The 19,012-nt window shown below is 41.0% G+C and overlaps 3 protein-coding genes across 4 annotated transcripts; 1 reads left to right on the top strand and 2 right to left on the bottom strand.

Moving 5' to 3' along the window:
* The first annotated feature begins 136 nt into the window (after window positions 1–136).
* LOC115682275 (switch 2) lies at window positions 137–6,245 on the top strand. Its single transcript, XM_030606445.2, has 8 exons — window positions 137–641; window positions 1,050–1,156; window positions 1,630–2,557; window positions 3,164–3,411; window positions 3,854–3,980; window positions 4,054–4,329; window positions 4,417–4,684; window positions 5,741–6,245. Exons 1-8 carry the CDS (start codon window positions 204–206, stop codon window positions 6,058–6,060), a joined length of 2,712 nt encoding a protein of 903 aa, XP_030462305.1. The 5' UTR covers window positions 137–203; the 3' UTR covers window positions 6,061–6,245.
* A 308-nt stretch (window positions 6,246–6,553) lies between these two features.
* On the bottom strand, window positions 6,554–11,565 carry LOC115682278 (uncharacterized). The gene is made up of 11 exons (XM_056321569.1): window positions 11,134–11,565; window positions 10,848–10,907; window positions 10,379–10,546; window positions 9,497–9,563; window positions 9,140–9,357; window positions 8,928–9,035; window positions 8,776–8,809; window positions 8,080–8,198; window positions 7,342–7,383; window positions 7,151–7,228; window positions 6,554–7,061 (listed from the first exon to the last, which is right to left on the bottom strand). Exons 1-11 carry the CDS (start codon window positions 11,470–11,472, stop codon window positions 7,005–7,007), a joined length of 1,290 nt encoding a protein of 429 aa, XP_056177544.1. The 5' UTR covers window positions 11,473–11,565; the 3' UTR covers window positions 6,554–7,004.
* Window positions 11,566–16,099: 4,534 nt separating this feature from the next.
* LOC115682277 (ADP,ATP carrier protein 1, mitochondrial-like) lies at window positions 16,100–18,531 on the bottom strand. Of its 2 annotated transcripts, none has more exons than XM_030606448.2 (4): window positions 18,374–18,531; window positions 17,147–17,651; window positions 16,689–17,060; window positions 16,100–16,578 (listed from the first exon to the last, which is right to left on the bottom strand). In XM_030606448.2, exons 2-4 carry the CDS (start codon window positions 17,627–17,629, stop codon window positions 16,279–16,281), a joined length of 1,155 nt encoding a protein of 384 aa, XP_030462308.1. In that variant the 5' UTR covers window positions 17,630–17,651; window positions 18,374–18,531; the 3' UTR covers window positions 16,100–16,278. The 2 variants fall into 2 exon arrangements, with proteins under 2 accessions (XP_030462308.1, XP_030462307.1); XM_030606447.2 differs by lacking the exon at window positions 18,374–18,531 and adding an exon at window positions 18,218–18,367.
* Window positions 18,532–19,012: the final 481 nt, after the last annotated feature.

Here is a 19,012-nt window from a genome sequence, read left to right as displayed (position 1 = left end):
GGCCGCAAGAGGCCCAAAACCCGGGTTACCAAACCCGAACCTCCATCTGAGAACCGACCCGACCCGACCGTTTTTGGTTTTCTGTTTTTTTCAAATCCCGAGGCCTCTCCTCTTGTCTTGATTTCAGCGGGGGTGCGGAAATCCAAAGCTGGAATCGAATCGATGAAGCTGCCTGCCTGCCTGCAACCATCTCCTTCGCTTCTATGTCACTGCACGCGTTGAAGGAGACGCTCAAGCCCTGCTCGCGCCTCCTTCCCTCGTCCTCCCTCCCCACCGCCGGCGGCGGCGGCGGCTCCGCCTCCACCTCCACCTCCCCGCCGAAGCCCTCGCCGGCGCAAGAGCTCGAGCCCGGGAACCTCCGGAAGCCCCCGAAGTCGTCTCTCTCGAAGCAGCTCCTGCGCCTCCAGGGCTCCTCCTTCTTCTCCTCCTCGTCGGAGGAGGAGCGCCCCCCGCGTGCCCGTGCTGAGGAGGATCGCGGCGCTGCTGGATTCAAGGAGGAAGAAGATGGTGAGGAGGAGGAGGAAGAGGAGAAGGTGAGGGCGGCGTTCGGGAGGCCGAAGTCGGCGAGCTTCCAGTTTGATCCGACGGGGCCTTTCGAGCCGTTGGTCCTGTCTTCGGACGGGGAAGCTCGGGTCGTTCAGGTGAAGTGATTTGTGTTTTGATGTTGTTTGGGGAGAAAATATAAATGGCGGAGTAGTTGTGCTTCTGAAAGGAAAGTGCAGGTGATAAAAAAAACTGTTGGGCTCGATTCATTTTGAGGATTAGCGATCGCTTAAGCATAAAAGACTTTATCTTGTCCCTATAGAAGTGCTCGGGCAAAACGGCGAAAATGGTCAAATTGGTGGGCTCTGTTTACGTGATTCTCCAGCTGATGAAGTACGCAAGCAGAGCGTACCTATTTACTTGCTTCCTCTTTTCATTTGAAAGGAAGAGATGAAGCACTTAACGGTCATGAATTAGCTAGCTCCAAACACAACCCCCCCCCACCCCCCACCCCCCAACCTAAAAAAAGAAAAAGAAAGTTGATGTTGAAGTGGATGAACGTGCAGGTTCCCTCATCCATCAATTGCAGGTTGCTCGAGCATCAAAGGGAGGGCGTCAGGTTTTTGTATAATTTGTACAAAAACAATCATGGAGGGATTCTTGGTGATGACATGTAAGTAGCTTTTCTTATCTGTGTTGCTTAGAATGATATATTAGTCACATGGAGAAAATAATTCCTTGCTTCTCATTTTTAGTTGGAACAGAAGGGGTATAATGAGTTAATTGTCTTTAAAGTGAATTGTTTTGACAGATCCGATTAAGGGTCTTATAGCTCTTCAAGATGATGTGATGATTTGTAGATTGTCTAAGATCTCGATAATTTCCACATTGATGGGATGAATACGAACCTCCCTTGTTTGCGCGCACGCGCGAAATTATGCAAACTAGAAGAGAATTGTGTTTATTTTGCACTCTTCTTGCTAGATGTCAGCAATCATGTGAGCTTAGGCATGCCTTTTATGATGCATTTGTGCTTGTGCGCATGACCAACTTTTTAAATTTTGGCCATATTCGCTTTTGCTTGCAATACCAATCTAGGCAAGATAGCAAATTTAAATTTATATTTGTGCACTTTTTTGGGAGCAGGGGGCTTGGGAAGACCATTCAAACAATTGCATTTCTGGCTGCTATTTTTGGAAAAGATGCAGAATCTGAGAGTCTTAAGGGTTCAAAGGAAGGTCAATTACAGAAGAAGGGACCTGTTTTAATAATTTGCCCCACCTCTGTAATCCATAATTGGGAAAGTGAATTTTCTAAGTGGGCAGCCTTTGCTATATCCATCTATCATGGTGCGAATCGTGAACTTATTCTTGAGAAGTTAGATGCTCATGCTACCGAGGTACTTATAACCAGTTTTGACACGTACAGAATTCATGGTAGCATCTTGTCCGATATTAAATGGGTGGTTGTGATAGTTGATGAGGCACATCGGCTCAAAAACGAGAAATCGAAGCTCTATGCATCGTGTTTAGATATCAAGACCCCCAGGCGTTTTGGTCTAACGGGAACAATAATGCAGAATAAGATCATGGAACTGTTTAATTTATTCGATTTGGTCGCACCGGGATCCTTGGGGACGAGGGAGCATTTTCGGGACTTCTACGATGAACCTCTCAAGCATGGTCAGCGATCCTCTGCTCCAGAAAAATTTGTCCAGATTGCTGATAAGCGAAAACAACACCTAGTGGGAGTTCTTCGTAAATATATGCTGAGAAGGACGAAAGAGGAGACTATTGGGCATCTTATGATGGGTAAGGAAGATAATGTCGTGTTCTGTGCCATGAGTGAATTACAAAAAAGAGTGTATAGGAGAATGTTACAGTTGCCAGATATCCAGTGCCTAATAAATAAGGACATCCCTTGTAGTTGTGGAAGCCCACTTAGTCAAGTTGAATGTTGCAAGAGGACTGTACCAGATGGGATCATTTGGCCTCACCTTCACAGGGATAACCACGAGGGTTGTGATTCATGTCCATTTTGCCTTGTCCTTCCTTGCCTGATCAAGCTTCAGCAGGTGAATGAGCTTGCAAATTTTTGTCTATTTCTCAATTGAATTGGTTTACCCCCCATAATTAATTATATCAGCCATTCAATCCTGTTTGATATCCAGTTGTATCTTTCTTGGACGAGTGAGGTCTTAAATGAGAATGTAGGATTTGCATTGAGAGCGGATGATCTATGGTCATTCGTTGCAACATTGAATATAGATTGGAAGATCCAAATTTGGATATTGACCAAAGGTGTCCTCTTCAAAATAAGCTCGCCATCTTTGGAAGTATGATTAAATTTTATCTCATAGAATATGCATACACTGGTAGACAATGATTCATGCGTGTTGTGGCCTTTCTCGTTGTCCATATGTCAGGCCGAGAGAGCGAGAGAGAGTTTCTGCTGGAGGATATTAAATTATGAGCATAGGGATGATGAGAATGAGTCCAATTCTAGAGATCAGCATGGATAATGTAAAATTGAAATGTACTTAATCTATTACTTTGTAATTGACTCAATGCTCCAAATTTCTATCAATTGAATGCCAGTCATGCTAATTCTCTTTTTCAGCACTTGATATTCTGTGAGCACTTACGCTGATGGCATGTCTGCAATTTGACTTACCTTACAGATAAGCAATCACCTGGAATTGATTAAGCCTAACCCTAGGGATGAACCAGATAAGCAAAAAAAGGACGCTGAATTTGCCGCCGCTGTTTTTGGCTCTGATATTGATATGGTGGGTGGGAATACCCAGAATGAGAGCTTCATGGGCCTGAGTGATGTTAAACATTGTGGCAAGATGCGAGCCCTTGAAAAATTAATGCTCTCCTGGATCTCTCAAGGTGATAAGGTTCTTCTGTTTAGTTACTCGGTCAGGTATCTACTAAACGTTCTTTACCAAGTTACCTAATCTGAGTGCTTTTTCGATTTGATGTGGCATACCCTGCCAAGTTATCTCAGTTATGAAGACTGCATGTGCATATGCATGTGCATGTGCTTCTGTGCATCATGGGTAAATCTGCACGTAATCCTCATCATTCTTTTAGTGATAAAGAAGTATACATAATCGTCAGGACAATGTATGTTCTGGTAATTTTCAACATCAGCATACCTTGTATCACTGGATAGTTTGGCATATTGTGGGAATGCTCATAAATCCATGAGAATCAAATTTTAAGGGACTACTACCATCTGGTCATAGAATTTTTGTATATGGAGTCAAATTTAGAGATGGCTGAACATTTTGCTATAGTTGTTACTGATTTATTCTGCCCTTCCATTAATCCATCGCCATGATTGAAGTTGACTACCATTTCAGGATGTTGGACATACTTGAGAAATTTCTCATACGCAAAGGTTATTGCTTTTCAAGACTCGATGGTTCTACTCCAGCCAATGCACGTCAGACTCTTGTTGATGACTTTAATTCTAGTCCAAGCAAACAGGTCAAGATTTGTGCTGAAAATCATGTTATAGGATCACTGAACTACAACTGCTGATGTGCTCTTATAATTTCAGGTTTTCCTTATATCAACACGAGCTGGTGGGCTTGGGCTGAATCTTGTCAGTGCAAACCGTGTGGTAATATTTGATCCAAACTGGAATCCTGCCCATGATTTACAGGCCCAGGACAGGTCCTTCCGCTTTGGGCAGAAACGGCATGTTCTGGTCTTCCGTCTTCTCGCAGCTGGCTCTCTTGAAGAACTCATTTATTCTCGGCAAGTGTACAAGCAGCAGTTATCCAACATTGCCGTTTCTGGAAAAATGGAAAAGAGATACTTTGAGGGAGTGCAGGTAAAGTAACTCTGCTTGCTTTGATTTTTCTGATGTGTTTATAGGTTATATACTGGCTTTTGATGCTGTCTTGCCCTCGGTTTCCAGGACTGCAAGGAGTTCCAGGGCGAGCTTTTCGGAATCTGCAATTTGTTCCATGATCTGTCTGATAAACTTTTCACTAGTGAGATTATTGAACTACATGGGGAACAAAGACTGAAAAGTGAAACACACCTTGATGCAAAGCACAAATCAACAGAATGTGGTAACAGTGATGTTCCTCAAGAGGAAGTCAGTACAACAATGATCTCTAAGAATAGAAAGCTTTATGATCAACAAAAAGCTATGACCAGTAAGCCAACACTTGAAGACTTGGGTAAGTTCATTTTGCAGCTAAATCTCTCGATAATTGAGTCGTCATATCTTTCATGGATTTGCTTCTTCCCGATTATAATTAGCAGTTCTTTTCTACTGATGTCTGGTGTAAATTATGACCTTTGTTGTGTCTGAAAAAGGCACACTTTTCTCTTCATTGGATTTGTCATTGTACATTGGCATTCTCAGGAGAAGTTTTGCCTTAGTGGACGTATGAAAATGCACTCATTTGTGGAGTTAAATAGTGCCTATATAAGATGAAGAGCTGCATTATGGGCGTTGTTATACCAGACTAACTTAGGGTGTATTACTCTAAACAGACCTCTTAGATTGGCAAATATTGTCAAACCTCGACATTTCCTAAGTATGGACAGACTAACTTAGGGTGTATAATTCTTAACAGCCCTCTTAGTTTGGCAAATATTGTCAAACCTCGACATTTCCTAAGTATGGACGCTACATTATCTTCAATTTATTGGAGAAACCCCTAAGACGAAACTTCTTAATGATTTTTTTTGGCATGATTAAGGTTTATTCTTTCCTGGCATTGTGACTTCTAAAAGGTTTCCTAATACTATATTTTCCTAAGGCAAACCTTTGGTTTACAGTTATAGCGGATTAGCTGGTGCAACTGCTCTCCTAGTGCTCGTCCTTAAATAGTTGACTAATGTGAGAACAAAGAAGGGAATAATGGAAGTAGGAAGTTTGCATTTATAGGCCAGTGACAGTAGATCGAATGCTGTGAATAGGTTGTGATATTTGGCCGTCTGACTTACGATATATTTTTCCATGGTCAACTGGAGTGCTGCATTAACTGCCCATGACAATGTGTTGAAAAATCTCATACATGTCCGAGCCAAAATCTCATTTGAAAAATCTCATACATGTTCACTCGTTTAGTCCATTTTAAAAATTTTCACATGCAATATCCTTCGAAATTGTACCTTTGTGAATAGTGTGCTTTTTTTTTTCATGTGAAGTGAGCAAAGGGAATTAGCATTAGAATTTAACTGACTTTGGTTGGTCCTTTTGGATTAATGGATGTTGTGATGGTCAGGTATTGTATATGCTCACCGAAATGAGCACATTGTCAATTTTGGTCCGGGAACTGAAATAAATCCGGAAGTAAATATGCCCCAGAATGATAAGCAGCTCTCAGTTTGTTTTAAGAGTAAAAGAAAACTGAGTTCCGATGGTGGAGAAACGGAGGCGTCTACAACCAGGAATTGGAAGAAAGCTCAATTTAAGCTCCTTGCACAGTTTAAGGGTATGAACGAGATCGAGTTCAGTAAGTGGCTAGTATTGGCAACTCCTTCAGAGCGGAAAAAGGTGCTTCATGACTTCAAGGGAAGAAAGCGAAAGATTCCGAATGGTTGAAGTATCCCTTAACATATGTAATCGTAGAGTAATACTATAACCTGTACGACCAAGGGTCAACAGTGTGCATATTGTACAAAATATATAATCCCTACTCTTTATATCAATTTGTACAGATGTAATTGCTCGAGGCGCCTGAAAAAGATGGGAACTCAGTGCACATATTCTATTTCAGTAGTTCTACATAGTCATATTCTCTGCTCACGTTGAAATTGTGTACAGATTCCCAGTGAAATTGATTTATGATACATCAACTGCCATGCGAGCCACGGGTCGATTCTTATATATATTGCCGAATTTCAAGATTCATGAAGCATCCTATTATACTTCAAGCCGACTTCAGCTTCTAAGAATGTTTTACTGCTGACATACTGAAAATGAACTTGGTTCCAGCTTAAATTAATTAATCAGTACCAAGTCATTGTATCTGTCACAATGTACTATCGGGATGGCAGTCCTTGGAAACAGGGAAGAGTGGGACAGATAAGCACCGTTCTTTATGATATGCAGTTGTATACAGGCAAAAGGCTTTCTAACATTCAACTGTTCCTGGTACTTATAATCAGTATCGCAAATTTGCAAAGGATGCGTTATCTTTCCAAGGAATGTCTGATCAACTCACGCACATTTCCAGTTATTATGGTCATTATGCGTGAACTAAGCTCTCTCTCTCTCTCTCTCTCTCTGGATCACATTCTTATAATTCATAGCTGGACCTCAAACTAGAGACACAAGCAGTATGTCCAGCTTCCATGTCAAACTGCATTTTCTCAATGACCAGCCAAAGACTGATCAGAAACGAAGCACCAGTGGGCCAAAGCGATGAATCACTTGTGTGTAGTCCAAAACACTGCATGCTCTACATCCTCGAACACTTCACTTGAAACTCTGTCATCCATGAAGCTGCTTGAGATGAAACATACTTAAAGAAGCTGCACCGGCATCTATTTCCTTTGCATTCTGAATCTGGACATTGGTTTTGAAGATTGAGAGCCAGGAACCTGCAGAAAGTTGGAAGTTACTTCATTAGTCATAGGCAACACAGCTCTCATACTACCATCAGAGCAGCTGCATGGATCTGCAATCCTACCTGTGATGAAGTTGCAGAGGGCTCCCCTGGATTAATTGGAAGATTGGGGGAACGCTCAATGATAGAGCCAGTAAATGCCTGCAAACAATTTCCGTTGATGGGCAATCGTTCTTGTTATATGTTGCTACTATTGTTTGTCCGAGGAATTAACCAGGTCTACAAAGAGCAAATGAAGTTATTCAAGAACGCACCCTGAGACTATCAACTTTTGGTTTAGAAGGTTGAATAGAGACCTGAAAAAAAATAAAAAAAACAAGGAGAAAGTCAGCTCCCAGTGCTTGACAAGCAAATGAACTTCATCATGAGTACATTTACACCTGCAAGGCACGCAAGCTTCAATAATCTCATTTATACTTCCAGGAAGCCAAAGTCATGTCAATGGTGTTTCCACCAGAGAACAGGGGTTTCTTCCAAGGAACATTGTCCCTTTAGCTACACAACACAGGCTTGTGCATGAATGATATTCTTCAACCATCTCCAGTTCCACGTTTATAAAATAGCAATAAGACTCCAGGATATTAGACATAAAAGAAGTAATTTCTCTGGTCTAGCATTTTCAGGTTTCAGATATCGGTGATCCACAAATAAATTCTCTACAATTCATCATGAGACTCAGTAATGAAAAATTCAATTCTTATATGTTAGAAACCAAAGAAGTAACGTGCTAAAATTGACAGGCTTAATATAATAGTGCCAGAGTGCCACTGCCACCCAAAATTTGTCCCTCAAATGGGCTTACCAGTCCATTCAGTAGATAATACTCTGTCATAAGACATATAAGAGGTAGATTTTAACTTGCTTTGAGGAGACGTAATTTAAAACCCAAAGAAAACACGAATATAGATCCACAAAAGTACTTCATAATTTTCTTGGAATTGCTCACTATGCCATGCCCAATAAATTTGCAAAGTAAAGAAGATATTCAGTACCTCATTATTTGATGATCCTGCATGATCATTCTCCTCTAATGCAGGAAACTTCAGACTCTTGTCTGCAACATTGGGACCTTTTAGATTCTGTGATGGGTGTTTCCCATGAGAGGTTTTGTCTGCATAAATATCCAGTTAGATCTACCGCAGGATGTATGCCACTTAATAATAGAACCACAATTTCTCTACTAGAAGAAGCTTTCAGTAAACATTGTCCACCAATGTTATCAATGTTCCAAGTCATGAAATGATAGGAAAGATGATCCATAAATATATACAGGAGAGGTTGACAACTAGCGTGTATCTTTATGAAATTGTTAATTTCATGGAGCAGCTGTACAAAACAATCTCTTTTCCAACATACGAGCTGACCTGGCACATTTGCTGCAAATACTTATACTGAGAGATGTTTAGAACATACTATGAAAGCATAATCACCTCGATGAATGTGAATAGACAAATTAGAACTCAATCTTAGGACGAGAATACTCTGGTGGAGGACAGATGCACTCATGTGAACAAATACTCAATGAAAGATCGGCTATACTTTCGTCAGGAAAGTTTGTCACAGTATGAGTTTGATGCAACTTTGAAATCTTTATCCTAAAGTTTGTGTCTTCTCATTCTGAAGAACAGACTAGGTTATCTTCTCACTCAACCCAATTGAACGCACAAGATGTAGTACACAAAACAAACCTTTTTGAGAAGATGCGATTGTGAGATCATTGGGCTGCACATGGAAGTCCAATTGTCATGATATATGTAATAATAAGAATATCCAAGCCATCAATAATCAAACAACCACAAGAAAGAAAAGGAAAGAATGGTCCATGAAGAGGTCATCTTACATTTAATTTCTCCAGTAGAGCTGGTTGTTGTCGCTTTCGACTCAAGAATTCTTCATTACTTGCTTGTCCATCTTTAGAGTGGCTTGGAATTATAAATGAATGAGACCCCTAGAAAGAAATCAATTTCAAATGGTTGATATGGTATCATGTTGGTGTTCTCTAGTGATTCGCTTCACATCTCCAGTCAAAAGCAGATGATACTGAATTTGTACCTCCAAATCTTTTAGATTTTGATCGAAAGAACTTTGCCCCAAGACTACATCTGGATCAACTGCATTTGTCTCTTCTTCAATATTGTCTGCTGCCTCAGCTGCAAGTTCTTCCTTCTCAAGTTCCTCCAATTTGGCCATAAGGCGAACATATTCGTCATCTTCGTTTAGAACTTTCCCCTTGTCTTTTGCAGAGATGCTAGGAGCATCTTCTTTTCGACCTGAATTAAAACGTGAGAGGGGGTGGGGGCATCAAGCCTTTGTTAACAAATGAGAATACTAACACACAGACTTACAGTAGACAAAAGAGGTTAAGACAACTAGCGAATGCAACACTGTAATGATAAGGACATAAGATACCCGATTCAGATGCTTCTTCATCAGATTCGTCCCCAGAAAGTTCTTCCCTTATCTCCACAAGACCCTCCTGGTGTATAAGTGGAATGCAGATGCTTAGAAAAACATGTCAAGATGAAAATATGCCTGAAAACTTCACTGAAGCTGTAAAGAGAATTGTGTCTTTCAGCATTAAGGCTTTGTTTGGGAGAATTAAGTAAAATTAGGGGCAACAAAAATGGGTGTGGAAAATTGGGGATGATTTCAAACTTTTGTGAGAAGAAAAATGGAGGGAACTTTTAAATTTGCAGAATTTTCTTCTCCTATTTTCTTTTCCTAACTCTCCCAAACAGAGCATAAAGAGGAGGCACAGCAGATATGCCTTATCTAGTCAGTAATTGGATCAAAGTTCCCTCATGAGATCAATGTTCCAGTGGAGTTGTTTGCCAAATTTATCTACACCATGACACTTCAAGAAGGTTAAGACACATTATAGGCTACTGTAAGAATCATTGTCCACTATCTACCTCGATCAGCTGTCCACAAGCTCTTTCTTTTCTCATGTGAGATTCAATTATCTTTGTCAAATTCAGGAATCAAACACATGATCATCAGAAATTTAGATGAAATTGTTGTCTACCAGTTACGGGTCTAACAATGGTCAAAGGAGCACAGACAAGCTATCATCCTGAAAGAATCCGTGAATTACAAATCTGATTACCAAAGACAACAAACATGAAAGCTTTCTAACATCAGAAAATCTAAGAGAACTAATCATTCAATGACCCCAATTAGATATCAGTACCTAGATCAGACGCCACAGTGATTTCTGTTCTCCAAGTATAAAGCCTCATTACCTCTCATAACAAATCCTGAGACGATAAAACATGATACGATGAAACTTACAGCTGCTTCAGAAGCTGTCCTGTCAAAAAACAAGGCCTCAGTTTTCAGATCCTCAATCATCGACTTAAGAGAATCCACATGGGTTTCTAAAGCTTTCCCTCTTCTTCTCAAGATTTCGACCGTTTGTTTGGATGTCCTCTCGGCATAGTAACCTTCTCCCAACAGAACCTGAAATGGTTAGAATACTATCAGATTTCCATGAGTATTTCATCTGCAACATCTAATTCTGCTAGTTTTCCAAAAAGCCATGCTAGTATCCAAAGAATTTTGCATGCTGGGTAGAATGCTGAACTCGTAGCCTTTTACAAGGGTCAAGTACTAATTATCCGGCCGCATATAGCCAACAGATATATTCTACACGAGGCTCAGATAAAGCCCGCAATTATTGCTTTCTCCAATGAGAAAGGTAATTTTTTTTATACCTAAAGTTCTCTTCATACCATAAAAGAAGGTCACTTCGAGAGAATACCGTGAATTCATTGGTGTGGATGAGACGGCCAGGGAAAAATGCAGCTTTTCCGAAAGGAACCTACACGAAAAAACACACAGAAATTAGCACAGTCCATGGAAAAAAACATTCCTTCTGTATACTCGCATTCGAAGACGCATACATCTACACGCATCAACATGGACGTTCTTTCCTAAAGCATTTGCACAACTGAGCACCAAAGTACACACCACACAACGTAGTCAACAAATGCAAACACAGTACATGCTCCTGGCAACACTCGAAAACTAAGAAACCCTCAATCCACCAAATTCAGCAAGAAAATCACAACGAGCACGTAATCCAGCCGGTCCTGAGCACAACGCAAAGCTCCGATCGGCGCGATGAAGCTAAAAGAAAAGGCACGAGGCGGAGGCGGGTTAGGAGCAATTGGGGAACATGCCATGACATCGTGGTGAAGCTCCTCGGGGAGCTTCTGGACGAGGCCGACGAGGCCGGCGTTGTCGGCGACGAAACCCCTGACGCGGTCGAGCTCCCGGCGCTTCTCGGCGATCGCGCCCTGCACGCGCGCCGCCGCCTTCCGAGCCTCGTCCGCCGGGAACATCGACGCCAGCGAGGTCACCGTGCCGCTCGCTCCCTCTTCCATGTCTCCTCCTCCTCCTTCGACGAGTGAATCGGCTTCGAGGCGGAGTTGGGGAGTGACGAGGCTTGCCGAGAAATAGCCCAGGGGATTTCTTCAAAGGAAGGAGGTCCTCCCCGCCTCTTCCAAAAAATATATATAAGTGCAAATAAAATCCTTAGATTTCTTATGAAATTGCAATTAAGTCCTAAATTTTTTTAAGAAACGCAATTAAATTTTAAAATTTATCATGAAAGTGCCACTAAATTCTAAAGCTTTTGGAAAGTGTAATCAAATTATAAAAATTGTTAAATTGGTCCATCGAATCCATCTATTTATTGTACTTTTTGAAAATTTTGAGACTCAATTTCGTGACAAGTTATAGGACTTGATTGCACTTTTCGAATGTTTTAGGACTGAATTGTACTTTTTGAAATTGCAATTGAATTCTAAATTTTTTTAAAAAAATACAACTAAGTCTTAAAATTTGTCATGAAAGTGCAATTAAATTCTAAAACTTTCGGAAAGTGTAATCAAATCATAAAACTTGTTAAATTAGTCTCATCGAATCCATCCATTTATTACACTTTTTGAAAATTTTGGGACTCAACTTCGTGACAAGTTGTGGGATTTGATTGCACTTTTCAAAAGTTTTAGGACTGAATTGCGCTTTTATAACAAATTTTATTATGAAAAAAGAATGACCTCTTTTTTTTTTGTTTTTTTTAATTCTTTACTTTTTGACTTTTTATTACTTCTCTCAAAGGAATAATTACACAAATAGTCTATAAACTTTGGCTCAATGTGCAATGTTATCCTTGAACTTTTAATTTGTTTAATATGGTATTTGAATTTTTTGTAAGTGTTCAATCGAAACCCTAAATTATATGAAAATATCTAACGTTGTCCGTCCAACAATTCAAGATAAACCGATTTAGCTTTTAATCCAGTAAGTTTGAAGAGTGGACAAAAAAAAATAGCGTTATCCTTTTAAGTTGTTCAATTTGTTCAATTTGAAAAAATAATTATCCATTTTATTTGATAATGTGGATTATTATATCATGATTTGAGTTGACTATTATATGTGGATAATCCATGTGTAAACTTTTGTTTTGGTTCACCGTTCAAGCCTATTGGATTGGAAGCCAAATTAGCAAATTCCGTTATTTTGAATTAATGGAATGATAACATTAAATGTTTTTTTATATCATGTAGGATTTAGAGATAATATTAGATATTTTCATATAATCAAGATACTAGATTAAGCATTTACCAAAAATTGATGGATTATATTGAATAAATTAAAATTAATGAACAGTATTACATAATTGAACCAAAGTTCAGGAACCATTTGTATCATTTTCTCCCTCTTAAATTCATTTGACTAGAAATGCAAATTTTAATTTTTGTTATCTTTTAAACTATCCCACTATTTTTGTCTTCAGGACTTGTAGTTTGCCTTATGATTTCTTGTTAAGTGGCTCGGTGGAGAATGCAGAATCAATCACGCTGCGAACAACGTATGAATATGTTATATCAATGTAACGCGACATCCACATAAATTAATAGTTCTTCAATCAGCTTTCTCGGCAGGAAATTTCTAGCATGATAAGACAACACAATTTGAACATGACACGGAATTAGTAGGTTTTGATTGAGATTAATCATGTTTGGATCAATTTCATGTCAACTTGCGATACGCGATCAATATTCATGTCCAACCCGTTTGAGGCAAAATTGACTCTTATAACTCATTTAAATTAACATATCGGTGTTGACACGATTTGTATGTGCGAGAAAAGCTCCGTGAGAACAAGAATGATAGAACGCAACTGTCCTTTTGGATTTGCTGTTTCACTTATGTGTTGTTGTCTTCAAAGGTTCACTTATATGTTGTTGTCTTCGAAGGTTGGAAAATGACCATCCGACTCTAATTGCAATTTTGTTTCATCGGATGAACTATGTCTTTTTCTTTTTTATGTGAGGGAAGGGAGTTTGGTCGGTATGATGTTTGTATAACATATAATTGCTCGAGAATTCTACTGCCAGGAAAAGGGACAATTTCGATGGGTAGGATTCTGGCTTTTGCATCATTCGCAGCTTTCAAGACTTTCATATTAAACAATGTTCCTCCTGACTTCGACGCCAAGGCACGATTTCCTCGTACCACGCAAGTACATATAGGATTTGGCGACATGATTCATAATGTCTATCGTCCGTCATCGAACCATGTTCATAGTATCGTGGGTGGATGCAAAAACGTCAGTCATGTCCTTTCTAATCTATATATATTCAATTCCTAAGAAATATAAGAAATGTCGGGTTCTCGAGATGGAACATGGTTCGATGACGGACGACAGATATTGTGAATCATGTCGCCAAATCCTATATGTACTTGCGTGGTACGAGGAAATCGTGCCTTGGCGTCAACTTGTTGTAGCCGTAGAATTGCATATGTTTTGCATTCAGTTTCGTTGAGCGCAAGACCAAGGCCTCGCCGGCCACTGGCAAGCCTCGAGCCTCGCCGATCTGAAGAGAAAATCACAACGAGCATGTAATCCAGCCGGTGCTGAGCATAACGCAAAGCTCTGATCAGCCGGATGAAGCTAAAGAAAAAGCACGAGGCGGAGGCGGGTTAGGAGCAATTGGGGAACATGCCATGACATCGTGGTGAAGCTCCTCGGGGAGCTTCTGGACGAGACCGACGAGGCCGGCGTTGTCGGCGACGAAACCCCTGACGCAGTCGAGCTCCTGGCGCTTCTCGGCAATTGCGTCCTGCACGCGCGCCGCCGCCTTCCGAGCCTCGTCTGCCGGGAACATCGACACCAGCGAGGTCACCGTGCCGTTCGCTCCCTCTTCCATGTCTCCTCCTCCTTCGACGCAAACGATGACAAAAGAATCGGCTTCAAGGCGAAGTTGAGAGTCACGAAGTTTGCCGAGAAATCGCCAGGGAATTTAGAGGGGGAACGGGTTTTAGGTCCCCTGCCCCGGTATACATAATGTATATGAGTGCACTAAAAAGTTTTAAAAATTGTCGCGAAAGTGCAATTGAGTCTCAAAATTTTCGAAAAGTGCAATCAAGTCTTAAAACTTGTCACAAAAGTGCAATTGAGTCATAGAACTTTTAGAAAGTATAAATCAAATCCTAAATTTTATCAAATTTATCCAATCAATTCATTCAATTGATTGAACATTTAAAAAGTTTTAGGGTTCGATTGGACTTTCGTGACAAGCTTAGGACTTGATTGCACTTTTTGAAAGTCTCAGGTCTCGATTGCACTTTCGGGACAGGTTTCAGGACTTGTTTGCACTTTCGTGACAAATTTTAAGACTTTTAATGCACTAATCCCCCTTTTTTTTTAATTATGACCTAATTAATATATAAAAATCAATTAAACCCGACTATTCCAAATTCTGCCCTGTTTCGACCCGACTATTTTAAAATTCGAAAAAAAGTATCAAACGAACGTCTGGCGGCGCCAAATTTTACGGAGAGGACAGCTCATTATGCGCTATACAACTTTAATTTTTAAAATTCCGCAACCAAGCCCTCCGTCAATAGGTAATTGTGCAATTTACTCCGAGAACACTTTATCTGAAACAGTGTTTTTTGGCCAATTCGAACTTTCACCTTGTTCATTCAAATTGACTGACCAATTTCGCATGAAATTTTATGAAATTTTATGTATTTGCAGTTCAGGACCTTCCCTACAACTTTTATGTTTTGATCTTTTATAAAATAATCCTCCAAATATCGATTATTTGCAAAACACGTTGACCAGACGGGGGAATAATTTTTTTTTAGATCTAACTCCAATTTTCTTCGGTGATTTGAGACATAACTTTTACAACTCTAATGATGTTCAAGGTTTATGATCTTTATATCGATTTAAAGCTATGAATCTCATATATAATCCTCTAGAAGACAATTTTTTTCCAGATTCTAACATGATTTTTCCGTAAAAATCGAAGAACATGGAGAGGTCGGATCAGACTGGGAATTTCCAGAAACCTTCAAACATTCAACTCCTTCAACACATGTTCTTAGCCTAAACTTAGAACATCTTCAAACTCGACTATATGTACATTTAAACAAGTCTTCAAACACTCAAACTTCAACGAACATCAATCGTCACTCGGTGAATCCACAAAAAAATTTAGAATCACCAAGGAAAACCGGTTCACTTTTACTCCTAACTTATTCGTGCAACTTTCAACGATCAATTTGCAGCATTAATCGTGTTTTCGGTCGCTTCTACATCTGCTTGTCAAGTTTGTACCGGAATCCCATCAAACTAATATGCTATTATAGAGTTTGATTTGCCCTTCAATGGAGACCGGATTACGATGAAACATCTACTTATTCTGCAGCCTCACCTCCTGTTTTCGACTTATTTTCTTAATTGAAAGCGAGCAATGGAAATTTCGGGCGCTTTTCATTGCGACCATGTCGTCCGTTGTTCTGCATGCGCATAATCGCAGTAACCGTGTATCAGATGGGTGCGTGCGCCTTTTTCTTTGGGGATCTGATATATATAAATCCATGCTTTCGTTGTGAAATTTGTCCCTGGAGAAGTACGAAAAGATTGTTCAGGTTACTGACACAGCACCACCTACGATGACCGTTCAATGTGCGAAAGTTCCATGGAATCACTCAATCGGAGATACAGGTCTGAGGCTTTAGTTTTATGAAAGGTCAAATTAACAGAGTCCATGAAGTCCTTTTATTATGACAGGCATTTCCATCAATACTGAATGGGTTCCAAGACACACAAATGGGGATAACTAGGTGATTGTTTTCTCGTCATCATCCGTCGTGCGGAGTTTTTGATGTCAACCGCCGCCGCCGGACCCGTATTTCTTGCCCAATAGGAGGAGCTGCAGCTTGTCGTAGCCGGCGAGGACACCCGCGCCGGCGACGGCACGGAGGATGTTCGCGCCAGCACCTTTGAAAAGCGATTTCGTGCCTTCCTTCTTGATGATCTGTTGAAAAGCATCAATGGAGTTCCTGTACTTGACAGCCTCTCCCGACGTCATCATCATCCTCCTCCGCACCGTGTCAAACGGGTAAGATGCCATTCCGCCGCTGATTGTGGCTGCCCAGCCAAGCAAGAAACTCGCTATGAAACTATCCTGCAATTATTCAAGCAGAGCACAAGTTGTAAGGCATGGCGTAGCAATACCGAAATTGTAAAGGAAGTTGCATATGTCGACATTCTGAGCCAGATGATAAGCTTGCATACCTGCAATTTACCGACCAAAACCACCGGCTTGAGAGAATCATACAAACCAAAGTAAAGCCCACGGTAGACTATGATCCCGACCCACGAAACGGTGAATCCACGATAGAGACCGGCGATGCCATCAGACTTGAACGTCTTCTTGTAGACATCAATCGTGCCATTGAACTGCCTCTCACCGCCCATCTTAGTGACCTTAGCATCATTTGCCAGACGAGTCCGAGCAAAATCCAGGGAATACACAAAGAGAAGAGACGTGGCGCCAGCGGCTCCACCAGATGCCAAGTTGCCGGCAAACCACTTCCAGTAGCCATCCCTTTCTTTCTTGAAGTTGAACATCCTCTTGAAGTGATCTCTGAATGCAAAGTTCAGGGCCTGGTTTGGGAAGAAATTAACTATAGCTCGTACGCATACAGAAGGACGGACTAATGAACCGCTAAAGAATTTCGACGGAAACTGACCTGGGTCGGGAAGTATCTGAGGACATTGACAGTGTTGCCCCTCCACAAAGCAAGCACGCCCTCGTCTTTCATAACCCTCGCAAAACAGTCGGTAATCCCCTTGTATGGTTCAGATAGCCTACCAGACTTGAGAATTTCGTCTTGATTTTGGATCAACATCTTGACACGTTCAATCGGAGCAGCCGCCGACTTGGAAACAGCTGCAGAAACTGCTCCCATAAGGAAATCCTCTAAGAACGTGGACGCTCTCTTTTCAGCTGGAGCTTGAACAAAAATGGGATAGTGAGATGACAGCAGTGCCAGACCGCTTCCCCCCCGGCATGCTGGAGATAGAGGACTCTGCGACGCTCCGTTGCTACAAGTGTTTGCGAAATTGTGCGGCCCGTAATTTCTCGCGGAGGTGGCACGCGAAAGCAGAGATACAAGGTGAGACTGCCCGTGAATTTTCTGAATCACCGATGGATGCTGCAATCCATCGGCCATGTTTGCGACAGAGTATGGTGACCTGCAATTGGAGTTCCGGCAATTTTCAAATAGGACCACAAAACAAGCAGAATATCTTCCGATTGATCAAGGCAAGAAGCTCCTTCAATGCAGAGAAGCATTCCCATCATCCATTACTTTTGTGTTTTCATGTTGACGACGGTGCATACTCATCTAACTGTAATGGCTAGGGAAACATACTAGAGAACATCATGTCGAACATAAGCAAACCACAGATACATGGCTTCTTGGGAAAAGTAGCTAGACAAATAAAGAGCACCCAGTGTAGGATAGATTTGGCATGAAGATCCTAGAAGTTTGAGATAAACGGAACGAACCTATCATCTTAAGATATCCATCGATGGCCAAAACTAATCACTAGACCCCATCCTCTAGAACCCTTCGGTAGACCGAAATCTCCACTTACAGGTAATATCATCAAGCAAGCGGGAAATGCGCATGCAACACAGGTGACCATATTAATCCATGGATGTACTAATTTCTCTTCAACTTGTCACTCATTCCAGGTTAGTTTCTCCTATCCCTCAGCAAATATTCTCACACGGAAGCCATTCTTGACTTACTCACCTGGAAAAGCCGTCACCCATATGAAGAGATGAACACTAGACCAGCAAATTCAAGGCCGTGAATGACATGTAAGAGCCAACAAAACCACAGAGAGAGAGAGAGAGAGAGAGAGAGAGAGAGAGAGAGAGAGAGAGAAGATCAAAGAGAGAAGGTAACCTCGAGAGAAGCTCGATGGATCTTGAATATTCTTTCCAGAACTCCGGGAAATATGAAGGGCTGATCAAAACTTGCAGCTTTGTTTCCGTCTTACGTACGGCATGTGAATCTAACGGATGTTGAACACTTGGCTTTTTTTAATCTCGGACGACTTTGACTTTAGTCCCTTTGTCTCGACAACTCTGCCGCTGTTCACACTTGGTCTGACCAAGTCATTTGATATTACAGTCTTTTTGCTCGGTTACCAACTTTATATTTTCTCCTCCGGTAAACTTTTCTAGACACAAACGGAAACCGAAGAAATCAAACGATCAAATTTCACTAGCTGCGTGGAAAGGTCAGTGCCATATGTATAGGTCGAAAGGCCTGTTCATGGAACTTAAATGTTATATTATGCATCCTCATATGGTCAGGGTCTCCATAACTGTGCCGGGATCATAACGAGATTACGCATCCATACTCATTCGGGGTCAAGAAATGGGAAAAGCATCTCGTCTCTACCGGCCCTACTCGCCAACCGTGGTCAGATGAGAAAAGTATGCCATTCTTCAACATCGGCACATGTTGTTTACAAGTTCAAACAAGCGGCAGGTTTGTATTAAGGTTTGACGATTCTGCAGAAGACCAAAGAGGACGAAT

This window comes from Syzygium oleosum, unplaced genomic scaffold (assembly GCF_021117445.2).
Source record: "Syzygium oleosum isolate NSW1041296 unplaced genomic scaffold, Sole_v2.1 Sole_v2.23, whole genome shotgun sequence".
Lineage (NCBI taxonomy): Eukaryota > Viridiplantae > Streptophyta > Magnoliopsida > Myrtales > Myrtaceae > Syzygium > Syzygium oleosum.
Note: the sequence above shows the minus strand (reverse complement) of the source record. Positions and strands in the feature narration are given on the sequence as shown.

Excerpts from the sequence above, each read along its gene's own strand:
- LOC115682275 (XM_030606445.2), top strand. The coding sequence starts at position 204 with ATGTCACTGCACGCGTTGAAGGAGACGCTCAAGCCCTGCTCGCGCCTC. Across the intron at positions 642-1,049 it reads GGGAAGCTCGGGTCGTTCAG|GTTCCCTCATCCATCAATTG; the intron begins GTGAAGTGATTT and ends ATGAACGTGCAG. Across the intron at positions 4,685-5,740 it reads GCCAACACTTGAAGACTTGG|GTATTGTATATGCTCACCGA; the intron begins GTAAGTTCATTT and ends TGTGATGGTCAG.
- LOC115682278 (XM_056321569.1), bottom strand. The coding sequence starts at position 11,472 with ATGGAAGAGGGAGCGAGCGGCACGGTGACCTCGCTGGCGTCGATGTTC. Across the intron at positions 9,564-10,378 it reads GGACAGCTTCTGAAGCAGCT|GAGGGTCTTGTGGAGATAAG; the intron begins GTAAGTTTCATC and ends CTTATACACCAG. Across the intron at positions 9,358-9,496 it reads TGAAGAAGCATCTGAATCGG|GTCGAAAAGAAGATGCTCCT; the intron begins GTATCTTATGTC and ends GTTTTAATTCAG.
- LOC115682277 (XM_030606447.2), bottom strand. The coding sequence starts at position 18,237 with ATGGGTGACGGCTTTTCCAG. Across the intron at positions 17,652-18,217 it reads ATGGGTGACGGCTTTTCCAG|GTCACCATACTCTGTCGCAA; the intron begins GTGAGTAAGTCA and ends CTCCAATTGCAG. Across the intron at positions 16,579-16,688 it reads TTTTGGTCGGTAAATTGCAG|GATAGTTTCATAGCGAGTTT; the intron begins GTATGCAAGCTT and ends GAATAATTGCAG.